The 13606-nt window shown below is 42.0% G+C and overlaps 1 protein-coding gene across 1 annotated transcript; it reads left to right on the top strand.

Moving 5' to 3' along the window:
• Positions 1–623: 623 nt before the first annotated feature.
• LOC145478385 (uncharacterized) lies at positions 624–13559 on the top strand. The gene is made up of 11 exons (XM_081456436.1): positions 624–849; positions 3422–4034; positions 4472–4681; positions 4965–5253; positions 5743–6013; positions 7548–7658; positions 8127–8342; positions 10476–11091; positions 11525–11734; positions 12019–12307; positions 13263–13559. The coding sequence occupies exons 1-11, from the start codon at positions 706–708 to the stop codon at positions 13540–13542; spliced, it is 3249 nt and encodes a 1082-aa protein (XP_081312562.1). The 5' UTR covers positions 624–705; the 3' UTR covers positions 13543–13559.
• The last annotated feature ends 47 nt before the right edge of the window (positions 13560–13606 follow it).

Consider the following 13606-nt stretch of genomic DNA (forward strand, 5'->3'; position numbering starts at 1 on the left):
ATTCTGGTCACAGCAATTTTTCTTATGCGAGATATGCGGAGAAATTTTTTACCCAAATTTATAGAGATTTGTATGGAGACGCCGTGCTGGTGCCCATCCGTATGGGCACCAACATGGCGGCTGGAAACCAACAGAAACGTCTCTCACTGAGTTTTGCAACAAAAGCGTGAATTTATCCCTCGAGGAACTCTAAAACATTAAAATAATAATTTTTCTAAGACATGAACTGTTCAGATAGCCAAGTTCCCCGAAATAAGTTATTTTTTTAACCATCATGGCAGCTCTCTAGGCCGTCATGTAAGTGCCGCGTCACGCAAAAGCTTAGAAATTCAAGCGTAGGGTATCACAAAACAAAGAGCCCATTCGGAACAAAAATTTGTATGAATATTAGGTTTCAGCTGCTCTTATACATCATTTAAGTAAAATCTCAGGAAGATCAATAGTTTTGTAGTTTAAATTTTAGTGACGTCATGTGAAATCCAGCTATAATATTGGCATTCCACATTGAACAGCCTAACGGATAACAAAATCTTCAATTTTCACTCCTCACCGAAAAGACGTGCTGCCCGGCCCAACCCTAAATACGACCTAAATACGAGTTTCCCTTGCCCCCAGCCCCACGCGGGATTACGTGACTGTCAAGGTGTGACAACAGTCGTGAGCAGATATCTTGTCTCGAAAGTAAACTACAGTCCGTCCAGCAATATGGCGGCATTTAGAGCGCTTCTGTATTTTGTAAGGATTTCAAGTTGCTTGGCTGCAAACTTTGTCATGTTTCCTATGTTCGGAAGAAGCCATTACATGTTTGTGGCTCGGCTTGGGCAAGAACTGGCCGAGAGAGGTCATCAGGTATGCAAATTAGGTGTACAATATTTCATCCTTCCAGCTTCTGCATTAGCTCAAACGATCGTCTGCATCTTAGCAACATTATAGCAACGTAAAGTCAAGAAAAGTAAAGCATCGTGTCAAATAAGGAATATTTTCGTGATTAACAGTGATTTAAGTTTAGTAGTTTATTATCTTAGTACGGGTTGACCCTTTATGAAACATTTCGCTTGTAAAGCCTTTGTTTGCAGAACCCTCCCTTTGTACACTGTTAATTTAAAGTTGGTGGCGATCGGCATTAAGTGGGAAAGGCCAACAATCACTGAGGTGTAAGCGCAAAATTATAGATCCAAAACAGTTGAAACTGTGATGAAGTACACCTACAGAAGCTCTCAATAGTTCAGAAGGAAGCGTTCTCAGTTATTTACATTAGGCTCACAATTTTCAGTTGATTGGCTGCGGGTGTGACTCTGCTCAAGATCCCGATACTGATAGACAATCCTCAATATTGTTTAGATATGGGCCACTGTTGAGCTCACTTTTCGCATAAACGTGTAAGCTTGATCGCGGAAGGCAAGAAGCTGGACCAAATTTTAAACCAAAACTTAAAGTTACGTTTGGTGCTCTCCTACAAATGTTTTTTTCGGATCCTCGCCACCAGTAGAATTCTTTATACTATTTAGCCATGAGTGAAGATTACAATCACTTGCTCGGTGCTAATTACAACAATCACGTGGCTTCGTCAGTTTTGACTGTACTATTTAACCAATCAAGTCGTGCTATCACACAAACTCCTATCACACACACTGAGTATCTAGAGTAACGTCAGGTGGAGTAACGCAGTCTTACAAATTACAGCCCTGCCGCCAGGTTTCCCATCTGCAGCTTATTCTCATGGGGTCAAGTTCATTTTGGCATAATTTTGTATTCGTTTGCTCGACAGGATTAAAGAGGCTTAGAGCTTTGTTTTTGAGGCGTCTCTTTGTGAACAGGGCTCCTTTTATCGTTCTTCGAATCTCGTTCGGTCACGATCGCGAACTTCAGTATTCGCTTTACGTTCGACTTGAGGCTACGAGACCTTCTTTGTCCAGACACATGCTAATTTGGCTGAAAGCAAGAATTCGCCAGCTCTCGACATGCACTAAGACTGTGTTAATTAAAGTGATGGTAGCGGGCGGGAAAAATACAAAAACAAAATTCAGGAAAGAAGAAGCTAGAAGACGGGAAGAAAACATTCCTGCTGTGTGAATTGCACTGTCGGGGTACAAACTGTACCCGCCTGAAGGGCACCTTGGCAGCCACTTTATACTGCAGTTTACTTGGTCCAGGTGGAATCCTCCTTCACCCGATATTCTCTACAACTAGGAAAACCATTTTTCCCTTTCAAGGCTGATGCACTTTGTGCGCTGCAACCTTATCATGGATACTGGAGGCCAAACATCCTTGCATAAAAACCTTTATGGATAACATAGCTTACATGTAAAAGTGAAAAACCCCATGTGCTATAAATAAACAGCCATCCTTTTTGATAGTACATACTGTGTTCTGAAAGTCTGGATAGACATAATGATTTCACAACTGAAATGTATAAATTAAGATTGTGGACACAGATGTGCACACACATGTCGAACCGTGACATTTCCCCTAAGATAGTCACCAAGACCAACGTTGGACAAATGCTGGAATCAAAGACAGTCATGGAAATGTTAACACAACTGATGCATTAAGTAAACGAAGAATGAAGTAAACGACCCATTACCAAATAATCAATTAAGTTCGATCGATACATTAAATTTATTGGCTGAAAATCGTGGAAAACGCACCAGAAACGCTTCAATTTTGCAAGACTTTGTGGAGGGGATGCCCCAGACCTCCCTAGAGGAATAATAGGGCCTTCGGCGTCATATTTCTTACTAGACGGCCACTCACAAAATCCTTGCTAAACGCTTGATTCACCGCAAGCCCAGAATGAATTATACTGCAAGAGTAATGAATAAATAAGATTGATATTTCCGTTGACATAAAATTAAAAATGAAATGCAATGCAATGCAATGCACAATGCGCAAACATAACAGTTATCAGGACGCTTGCAAACGTTAGCGTCATTGTGATTTGTAGAAGTCGTAGTAGCTTATATTTGACGTCAGTCTCGCTTCCTCTATCTTGTGAACAGGCTCCGGCTGGAAGGGTCTGGTCGCAGCTGGAAGGGCTAAGAAGAAACTGACTCCTTTTCACCCCCCTCCCCATCCCCACCCCCTCCCTTTCCCGTCCTCTTTCCCCTCCCCTCTCTTCTATTCTCTTTCCCCCCGCTGTCTCTTCGCCCCATCCTCGACTAGAGAGCCTGTTCACAGGCTACTCCAAGACACTTTCCCCTTTTGGTATTGGGGACTAGAAGTTTAATTAAAATATGATTATCAATATGATCTATATCTTCTTTGTCTCCCCATTCTCATCGCTCCTTCGCCGTCCTCGTTGAATACTCCGTCGTACTCCGTACTCGCGCTCAAATTCCCACCAGCTAGATGGACTCACTTCTTTAGGTAGTACTGCTAGTTTTCGACTTTAAGTGTCCGAAACGTTTTTATGTTTGCACAGGTGAAGATATTTGTGGGAGCAACCCAGAGTTACGCCGCAAATGATTCAAATGTCCGAGTTTTCAAAGATGACAAGTTCGCAGCAATGTACAGAGAAATGCAGGCATCAGGAGGACATTCCACGAAAACTATGGATATAAAAGACCAATTAAGAATGCTGCTAAAGATCCAGTCAGTTTACTGTGATGAAATGCTTAACGACGCAGAGTTAATTAGAGAAATTAGCCGTGCTGATGCTGTCATTGGCGAATTAATATATCTCTGCTCGTCTTTAGTTGCCGATAGGTTGTCTCTTCCACATGTACTCATATCTGCTTCCACTCTCTCTACACCCACGGCGGTTGCGCTTGGATTACCCTCCCCTCCCTCCTATGTGCCGCAGGTAGATGCTCCTCTATCAAATGAGTTGAAATTTGTTGACAGAATGAAGAATGTGTTGCAGTGGATGTTAATGTATTATTTCTACATCTACGATTTCTGTCCGTTGTTCAACGAGGTTAAGACAAGGCACAACATCACACCCGACAAGCCCATACAAGAAACGCTTGGCAGAGTTGATATGATAATTGGTCAGATGGATTTCACATTGGAGTATCCACGACCTCTCCTTCCAAGTAAGGAACTTAACCGCAAAAGAAAGTCTGTCTATCTACCTGTCTGTCTGCATGTCTACTTGTTCACTTTTTTTATTTATTTACTTACTACTTATTTAGTATTTGTAAGTCTGCGTACGAGCTGAGTGGCCCATCAGGCCGGCGCCTATGGCGGGTTTCAGTAGCAAGAAGCGACTTGAGGTATTTCTTCTCCCCCCTAGACGGGATGTTAGTTCATCGCAAGGTTACCCCCAGCATTAAGTTCGTCGGTACCCAATTATACAGGTGGGTGGAGAGAGGCCTTGTGAGAGTAAAGTGTCTTGCCTAAGAACACAACACAATGTTCCCGGCCAGGGGTCAAGCCCGGACCGCTCGATCCGGAGGCGAGTGCACTAACCATGAGGCCACCGAGCCTCCACACCAAGTATTTATTGATATTTTTAAATTCTATCTCCAAGACACTCGAGTGGTGGGTCCATTCCTACCCAGTCCTGCTAAGCCTCTACCAAGCGACTTGGAACAGTTCATGAAGGAGACTGGAGAGGATGGAGTGATCTTGGTGTCGTTTGGTACTGTAGTAGAAGGAATGAAGGAAGCTTCATTGCAAATGATGGCCAAAGCATTCTCCAAACTGCCACAGACGATCATATGGAAACTCAAGCTCGAAGGTACTTCCACAGAAACAGTTTGACCCAAGATGATTTAACCAATATACCTTTAGCAGATAGCCTATTTATGACTTGAGATGAAGTCATAAGAAGTAATTAAGGCCGCTATGTAATCTTAAATTTCACTATCTTTGTCGTGACCAAACTGATTCAAGGTTGTTTAGATGAAAAAGTTGATTTATTTATTAACTTATTTATTCGACTTCAATGTTAACTTCTAATAATGCGAACTATATCATTCTTGTTAAAGAATTACCACAACTGAATGTTTTCCTTCTAACAGGCACATCCAAAGTTTCAGTGAGTGACAATGTAAAGCTGTTGTCATGGTTACCACAGAACGACATTCTTGGTCATCCTAAGACGCGTCTATTTATAGGTCACGCAGGGCTCAACGGAATGCTGGAATCCACATACCATGGTGTCCCTATGATTTGCTCGCCTTTCTTTGGAGACCAGTTTGATAACGCACGGATTGCAAAGCACGCTGGGTTTGGTGAGGTGGTGGACTTAGACACTATGTCAGCGGAAGATTTTGTTAGTTTGATTCAGAAGGTGTTAACTCAACCCAGGTGAGCTTTAATACAACAATAATATCGATATATGATACGGTCCTATTAATAACGTCTCGAAAATTGGTCCCACAAATACACTCCTGCCTCCGTAATTGCAAAAACAAAGAAAGCCCTAAATTTATAAGCTCCCCCTTCACTATTACAATATAAGCACCTGGGCCAACATGAAGCTTTAACTTGTATTGTATTTGATGACAAAACAGTATAGAGGGATTTTCAATTAAATAAATTCCTTTCACCTTCATTTTGTAAGGAAAGTCGTTGTAAGCGATTCGTCTATGGAGCAGTCTCTCTCAGCTTTGTTTCCGTTCATGCAATAGGTAACGAATTGGTCTTTTCCCAATTAGGATTTAACATCTCTATCCAGCAGAACATTCTCTTGAGCGGGTGTCATAATACCTTTGAGGAACACTGAGTAGTTAGAAAGTCGTAGAATTGTAGTTCCTCCACATAGTTAACATTAACAAAACAATTTCTTTTTTCTAGTTATCGTGTATCAGCTGAACGAATATCAAAATCCATCAAGCGATTGCCGCGTCCGCCCATCAAAGAAGCCGCTGACTGGGTGGAGTACACGCAGGCTCAAGGTGGTTTGCAGTACCTCAGACCACGGGGCCTGGATCTACCGTTCTATCAGCTCTATCTGCTTGATATTTTGTTTTTTGCATTCTTAGTCTTAGTTGTTGCTTTATTTGTTAGCGGATTCTTGTTGAAATCTGTAATAAGTTGTTTGTTCAGACCCTCGCCAAAGGAAAAGGCAAACTGAAAGCCATGGAACACCCCATTTTTTCACTGATATTATAATCTTCAGAACGCACGTTACATAACATCACGGTTACAAACATAACAGGAAAATAAACTATCAAGATCCTCTGATTTATTTCAGTTTCAAAACAACTCAACAAATAAGAATTTGTCAGTTCAAATTTTAGCCTCAACCTAGTCCCAGTATGACGGGGGTAGAAATTAAAAATACAAAAAGGTTTAGACAACAGATTCTATATGACTTGTTTCGTATAGGTGAGTTTTAACTGTATACGATTAAGCTGTATGAAATATTACTAAAACAGGAGGCAGGCCGCGTAGGCAAAACAATTCAACGGGGTAAAGATGACAAACCGCTGACCAGTTGAGGACCAAGCTTGGATTCGAGTCCTGTCGGGGATGCTCGTTAGAAAATTTATATTACATAACCTGGACGTGTCTCAGCGTTATTTGACTCCAAAAGATACTATAAAAATAACTGTGTGCTTGTTCGGTCTTGACCAACAACAAAGTATGACGTTGCAACACTAAACGATCCCTTGACGGCTAATTTATAATAATGTTGGCTTTCCACCTTGAACACCCTAACGGATAACAAAATCTTCAGTTTTCACTCATCACCGAAACGACGTGCGTGCCCGACCCTTAAACGTCAGAGCGAAAAAACGTACTGTGCAGCTTTCTGCGCATCCCTAGCCCTACTTGTGGGCTCAGGTAATAATGCAGGCTGCAATGGTGGAAAGAACGGCGGACTGCTAAAAAGGTACGCGAGGATGTCGTTCGGTTGATTTATTTATACATGGGTAAGCATGAATTTTTTTCCGCATTTCACTGTTAAGAAAACAAGGCTCCCCTCCCTGCTTATATATTCAGTGGTGCACTGATATGGACGCAATACGTAAAGAGTGTCCGTGGAAAAATCTCTCTTCGCACCGAAATTTCTTGTATACCGCGGGGAAATAAAGGGTTCGGAAACCTTTAGGTTAATGTTGTCCGAAAAAAAATTGATTCCCCAAGAAAGTAATACACCATCTTTCCATTACTTACTTACTTAATCCTCTTCGTTCCTAAGTGGAACATAGGTCCTCAACTAGCGCGCGCCACCTAACCCTATTTTGTGCAGTGCCTTTTGCCTCATTCCACGTAACATGCTTCGCCGCCAACTCTGCCATTCTCGTGCGTCTCCAGCTGTTTTGGGGTCTCCCTCTCTTTCGCTTCCCCTGTGGGTTCCACTCTAGTGCCCTCTTGACTACGTGTCCATCTGGTTTCCTCAGTGCGTGGCCGATCCAGCCCCAAGCTCTCTGTCTTATCTCTTCCTCTATCGATCGTTGCCCTGTTTGACTCCAAAGGTCCTTGTTGCTGATTTTTCTAGGCCACCAAATCCGCAAGATGTTCCTCAGGCTCTTATTGATAAACACTTGCAACTTCTGCTCCAATCCCTTGGTCAGCCTCCAAGTTTCAGAACCATACAAGAGCACCGCCTTCACATTTGTCCCAAAGACTCTCAGCTTGGTCTTGGTTGTTAGGGCCGTGGATCGCCATATTGGTCTCAGCATCGCAAATGCCTGTCTTGCCTTTCCAATTCGTGCCTGAATGTCCTCGTCAGTGCCCCCCTTCTTGCTTACAATGCTCCCAAGGTATGTGAACTCATCCACTTCCTCAACCCGCTTCCCAGCTACCGACACAACATCACCACGTTTGGTACCAATACGCATCAGCTTTGTCTTGGTGGCATTGATCTTCAGGCCTACCTTCGCACTTTGTACCTCCAAGGCTCGTGTCTTATCCCTCATATCCTGTATTCTGTGCGACAGTAGGGCCAGATCATCGGCAAAGTCAAGATCTTCTAATAATGTCGTAAAGGTCCACTGAATACCTCTTTTCTTTCCATTAGTGACGTTAAAATGTTGCTGCTTACCGGAAAAATTGAGAAAGCATATAAAGTTCGTAACTATTTTTGTTTACGCGATCGACGAAATTCCCGCAATTTCTTCAAACTTGGAGACTGGCGCGAGGCCAAAACTCGCGCATGCTTATCACGTTTTTCCGCTTTGAACCCGAATTACGAATTTCCCTTGCCCCCAGCCCCACGCGGGATTGCGTGACTGTCAAGGTGTGCCAACAGTCGTGAGCGAATATATTTTGTCTCAAAAGTAAACAACAGTCCGTCCAGCAATATGATGGAACTTAGAACGCTGCTGTGTCTTGTAATGCTTTCAAGTTGCTTGGCTGCAAACTTTGTCATGTTTCCTATGTTTGGAAGAAGCCATTACATGTTTGTGGCTCGGCTTGGGCAAGAACTGACCGAGAGAGGTCATCAGGTATGCAAATTAGATGTACAATTTTTCTGTATTAGTTCAAACGATCCTCTGCATCCTAGCAACATTACAGCAACGTAAAGCCGGTAAAAGTAAAGCATCGTGTGAAATAAGGAATATTTTCGTGATTCACTGTGATTAAAGTTTAGTAGCTTATTAACTTAGTGTTGGCTGACCCTTGATCGCTTGTTAAGCCTTTGTCCACAGAACTCTCTCTTTGTAAACTGCTAATCCGATCGGCATTAAGTGAGAAAGGCCAGTAATCACTAAGGACCACTAGGTTGCTAGCGCAAAATAATAGATCACAAAGCAGTTGAAATCGTGATGAAGTACACCTAAAGACGCTCTCAATAGTTTAGAAGGAAGCCTTCCCTGTTATTTACATAAGGCTCGCAATTTTGAGTTGATTGGCCGCCGGGTGTAGCTCTTACTCAAGATGCCGATACTGCTCTGATAAGCAATTCTAAATATTGCTTTTGCTAGGGCCACTGTTGGGCTCAGTTTTCGCCAAAGCGCGTAGGCCTGAACGCGGAAGGCATGCAAGAAGAGACTCCGAGAAGCTGGATCAAACAAATAATAAATCTGATCGATTAACTTCAGTTCAAAGCTTTACTGAGTTTCGTTTGGTGCAATTTATTTACTTGCAGATTTTCGCCGCCAATAGAGTGAAATTAAGCCCGTTTAAGGGTTCCGTGCGACATGAGTGAAGATTACAATCACTTGCACGGTGTTAATTACAGCAATGACATATCCTCGTTCTGACTTTCATGTTTAACCAATCAAATAAACATCGCGTTATTACACAAACTGGGTCCCCACAAACTGAGTATCTATTGTAACGTCAAGTGTAGTAACGAAGTCTCATGTTTCTCATAGCCCTACCGTTAGATTTCCCATCTGCAGTTTTACCTCATGGGGCCAAGCTCAACGTAAATTATAAGCCTGCTCTTGGCAAAATTTTGTATTCATTTGCTCTACTGGATTAAAGAGGCTTAGAGCTTTGTTTTTAAGGCGTCGCCCTTTATGAAGAGCACTCACGAGGACCACGATTTTATATTTCTTCGAAACTCTTTCGGTCACGATCGTAAACTTCATTATCTCGCTTTCTCAAAGTGTATCAAGACGTTCGACTCAAGACTAATAAGACTTTTTTGTGTCCAGTCGTATGCCACAGTTTGGCTGAAAGCAAGAATTCGCTTGCTCCATCTACATGCGCTAAGACTTTGTGTTAATTAACGTGAACTATCAAAGCTGGTTTTCAGACGCGGTAAGTTGATAATTAGTGCCTTTTGTTGGGACAATTCCTAACAAAAGGCGCTGCTTAACAGTACCTCACATGTCATTACTGCGTTTGCGTATGTCGGCTTAGACTTATGCTTGTGTCCTAATGAAAACCAGCCCTTAAGGTCTACAAAGAGTGCAATTCGCCATTTCCACATTCCCCATAATACACTTTGTTTGCCCCCCCCCCCCCCCAAAAAAAAAAATATTCTGCGCATAACCTTTGTTTTCCATTTCTCCTGGGTATTACAGTCGTCCCAAGAGAAACTCAACTGCAATGCTTGTACAAAATTTGGGGGGGCAAATAAGGTGTGTTATTGGGGATGTGGAAATGGTGAATTGCGAATGCATAATATTATGTTGCGTTCTCAGCCCTGAAGTATTTCTCTCTGAGCAGTTAAGCTCTAGAGAGGAAATGGGGAACCATACGAGACAAAGAAAAATTGCTTGATCTCAGCGAGATTCGAACCCAAGACCCCGTCTAGCTTCGTAGCTCAAAATGATCCTTACAAGAATAACAGTTATCAGGATACTTTGCAATCGTTACGGTCTTTGTGATTTATAGTAGTCGTAATAGTTTGCATTTGCCGTCAGCCTCTCCAAGGCAATGCACCTTTTGGCCCTGGGGACCAAAAGTTTAATCCGCACATGATCTACAACTTCTTTCTCTCCCCATACTAGCACATACTCCTTGCTCCTTCTCCGCTCTCGTTGAATAACAAAGTACTCGTGCACGAAATCGCACCAAATACACGGGCTTACTTCTTTAGGAAGTATTGCTATTTTTCTACTTTAACTGTATTAATTATAATTTAGTTTATTGATAACCCTCGAAACGTTTTCATGTTTGCACAGGTGAAGATATTTTTGGGAGCAACCCAGAGTTACGCCGCAAATGATTCAAATGTCCGAGTTTTCAAAGATGACAAGTTCGCAGCAATTTACAGACAAATTCAGGCATCAAGTGGACCTTCCGGCATGAAAACTACGGGTGTAACAGACCTATTAAGAATACTGCCGAAGATCCAGTCAGTTTACTGTCATGAAATGCTTAACGACTCAGAGTTAATTAGAGAAATTAGCCATGCTGATGCTGTCGTTGGCGAATTAATATATCTCTGCTCGTCTTTAGTCGCCGATAAGTTGTCTCTTCCACATGTACTCATATCTGCTTCCACTCTCTCTTCACCCACGGCGGTTGCGCTTGGATTACCCTCCCCTCCCTCCTATGTGCCGCAGTGGGGTACTTCTCTTACACATGACCTGAAATTTGTGGACAGAATGAAGAATGTGTTGCAGTGGATGTTAACATATTATTTCTACATCTACGATTTCTGTCCGTTGTTCAACGAGGTTAAAACAAGGCACAACATCACACCCGACAAGCCCATACAAGAAACTCTTGGCAGAGTTGATATGATAATTGGTCAGATGGATTTCACACTGGAGTATCCACGACCTCTCCTTCCAAGTAAGGAACTTAACCGGAAAAGACTGTCTGTCTATCTACCTGCCTGTATGCATGTCTTTGTATATTTATTTCCGTTAAAGTATTTATTAGGCGAAGGTGAGGTAAAGTTTACATACGGGCTAAGTGGCCCATTTTAGGACGGCGCTTATCTTGTTTCAGTAGCATGAAGCAACCAGGGGTATTTTTACTTCCCCCTAGATGGGATGCTAGTCCATTGCAGGGTTACCCCCAGCCTTAAATTCGCCGGTACTCATTTATACACCTGGGTGGAGAGGGGTACTATGAGAGTAAAGTGTCTCGCCTAAGAACACAACACAATGTCCCCGGCCACGGCTCGAACCCGGACCGCTCGATCCGGAGGCGAGCGCACCAACCATGAGGCCATCGCGCCCCCACCGAATACTTACTAATATTTTTAAATTCTATCTTCTAGACACTAAAGTTGTGGGTCCATTCCTACCCAGTCCTGCTAAGCCTCTGCCAAGCGACTTGGATCAGTTCGTGAAGGAGACTGGGGGGGATGGAGTGATCTTGGTGTCGTTTGGTACTGTATTAGAAGGAATGAAGGAAGCTTCATTGCAAATGATGGCCAAAGCCTTCTCCAAACTTCCACAGACGATCATATGGAAACTCAATCTGGAAGGTACATCCACAGAAACAGTTTGACCCAAGATGATTTAACCAATATGCCTGAAGGCTTTAGCAAATAGCCTACTTATGACTTTAAATGACGTCATACGAAGTGATTAAGTCTGCTATGTAAAACGAGATTTCACTATCTTTGTTGTGGCCAAATTGATTCAAGATTGTTTAGATGGAAAAGATGTTTTTCTAAACTCATTGGACTTCAACATTAACGTCTTGTAATACGAAGTTTATCATTATTGTTAAAGCACCAACTCAACCGAACGTTTTTCCTTCTAACAGACACATCCAAAGTTCCAGTAAGTGACAATGTAAAATTGTTGTCATGGTTACCACAGAACGACATTCTTGGTCATCCCAAGACGCGCCTATTCATAGGTCACGCAGGGCTCAACGGAATCCTGGAATCCACGTACCATGGTGTCCCTATGATTTGTTCGCCTTTTTTTGGAGACCAGTTTGATAACGCGCGGATCGCAAAGCACGCTGGGTTTGGCGAGGTGATGGACGTAGATACTATGTCAGCAGACGAGTTTATTAATCTGATTCGCAAGGTGTTAACCCAACCCAGGTGAGCTTACAACAATAGTAATGATATATAATAGGATCTTAACCTCATGAAAATTTGTCCCGCGAATGTACTACTTCCACTCTGTTAAATTACAGACACGAAGGAAGCACTGAATTGATTAGCCCCCTCTTCTGTATTACACTATAAGGACATGGGCTTATGTGAAGTTTTAACTTGTATTGTATTTGATGACAAAACAGTACAGCGGGATTTTAAATTAAATCTATTTCTTTTACTCCCATTTTTTAAGGGAAGTCGTTGGTAGCGATTCGTCTATGGAACACACTCTCTGAGCTTTGTTTCCCTTGTTACCAGTTAATTAAGCAATAGACCACAAGTTTTTATGATTTATAAGCTGATAAACCACGCGGGATGTTGGAAGAACGCGAGTGTTCTTCCAACATCCCAAGTGGTTTATCATGCCTCTAAATCTTGGAACACTCTTCCGTCTGACATCAAGAACAGCTCCTCAGTGTCCCTTTTTAAACATAAACTAAACACGTTCCTTTTTAAGAAAGCATTCTTATAACTTTTTAGCGACATTTTTTTATTTTTACTTTATTTGTCTTAAGTGTTTTTAATATTTCTAACTGTAAAGCGCTTTTGAACTTTTAGGATATTGGCGCTATATAAATATTTTATTATTATTATTATTATTATTATTATTATTATTATTAAATCATAGAAACTTGTGGCCTATTGCTTTTATATAATAATTCAGAAGACACGCGAAATTTCCATGAGTTTACTGGCACAATAAACCATAGCTGATTGACCAATCAGAGCGCACACATTCATTTGATTATTATATAACATGGAATACCTCTACTCAGTGGAAAATTTTCGTGAGCGGGTGTAACAATATCGTTGAGGAACACTGAGTAGTTTCAGGAGTTGTAGACCTGTAGTGACCCAAAATAGTTGATATTAAAAAAAGCAATTTGTTTTCTTCTAGATATCGCGAGTCCGCGGAACGAATATCAAGATCCATCAAGCGATTGCCGCGTCCGCCCATCAAAGAAGCCGCTGACTGGGTGGAGTACACGCAAGCTCAAGGTGGTTTGCAGTATCTCAGACCACGGGGCCTTGATCTACCGTTCTATCAGCTATATCTGCTTGATATTTTGTTCTTGGCCTTTTTAGTCTTAGCTGTTACCTTTTTAGCTATCACATTCTTGTTGAAAGTTATAATGAAGTGTTTATTTGGCTCTTCAAAAAAAGAGAAGACAAACTGAGCACGAACGCAGATTTTTTTTCAACTGATTAGTATAACTATTGGTAATCAATCAGATGAATGTA

The sequence above is a fragment of the Orbicella franksi genome, chromosome 1 (genome assembly GCF_964199315.1).
Source record: "Orbicella franksi chromosome 1, jaOrbFran1.1, whole genome shotgun sequence".
NCBI classification, from domain to species: domain Eukaryota; kingdom Metazoa; phylum Cnidaria; class Anthozoa; order Scleractinia; family Merulinidae; genus Orbicella; species Orbicella franksi.

What these genes read in the sequence shown, in the direction of transcription:
- LOC145478385 (XM_081456436.1), top strand. Translation starts at nt 706, where the DNA reads ATGGCGGCATTTAGAGCGCTTCTGTATTTTGTAAGGATTTCAAGTTGC. An exon ending in TGACCGAGAGAGGTCATCAG is followed by an intron (nt 8,343 to 10,475) that starts GTATGCAAATTA and finishes ATGTTTGCACAG; the next exon opens with GTGAAGATATTTTTGGGAGC. An exon ending in ATGGAAACTCAATCTGGAAG is followed by an intron (nt 11,735 to 12,018) that starts GTACATCCACAG and finishes TCCTTCTAACAG; the next exon opens with ACACATCCAAAGTTCCAGTA.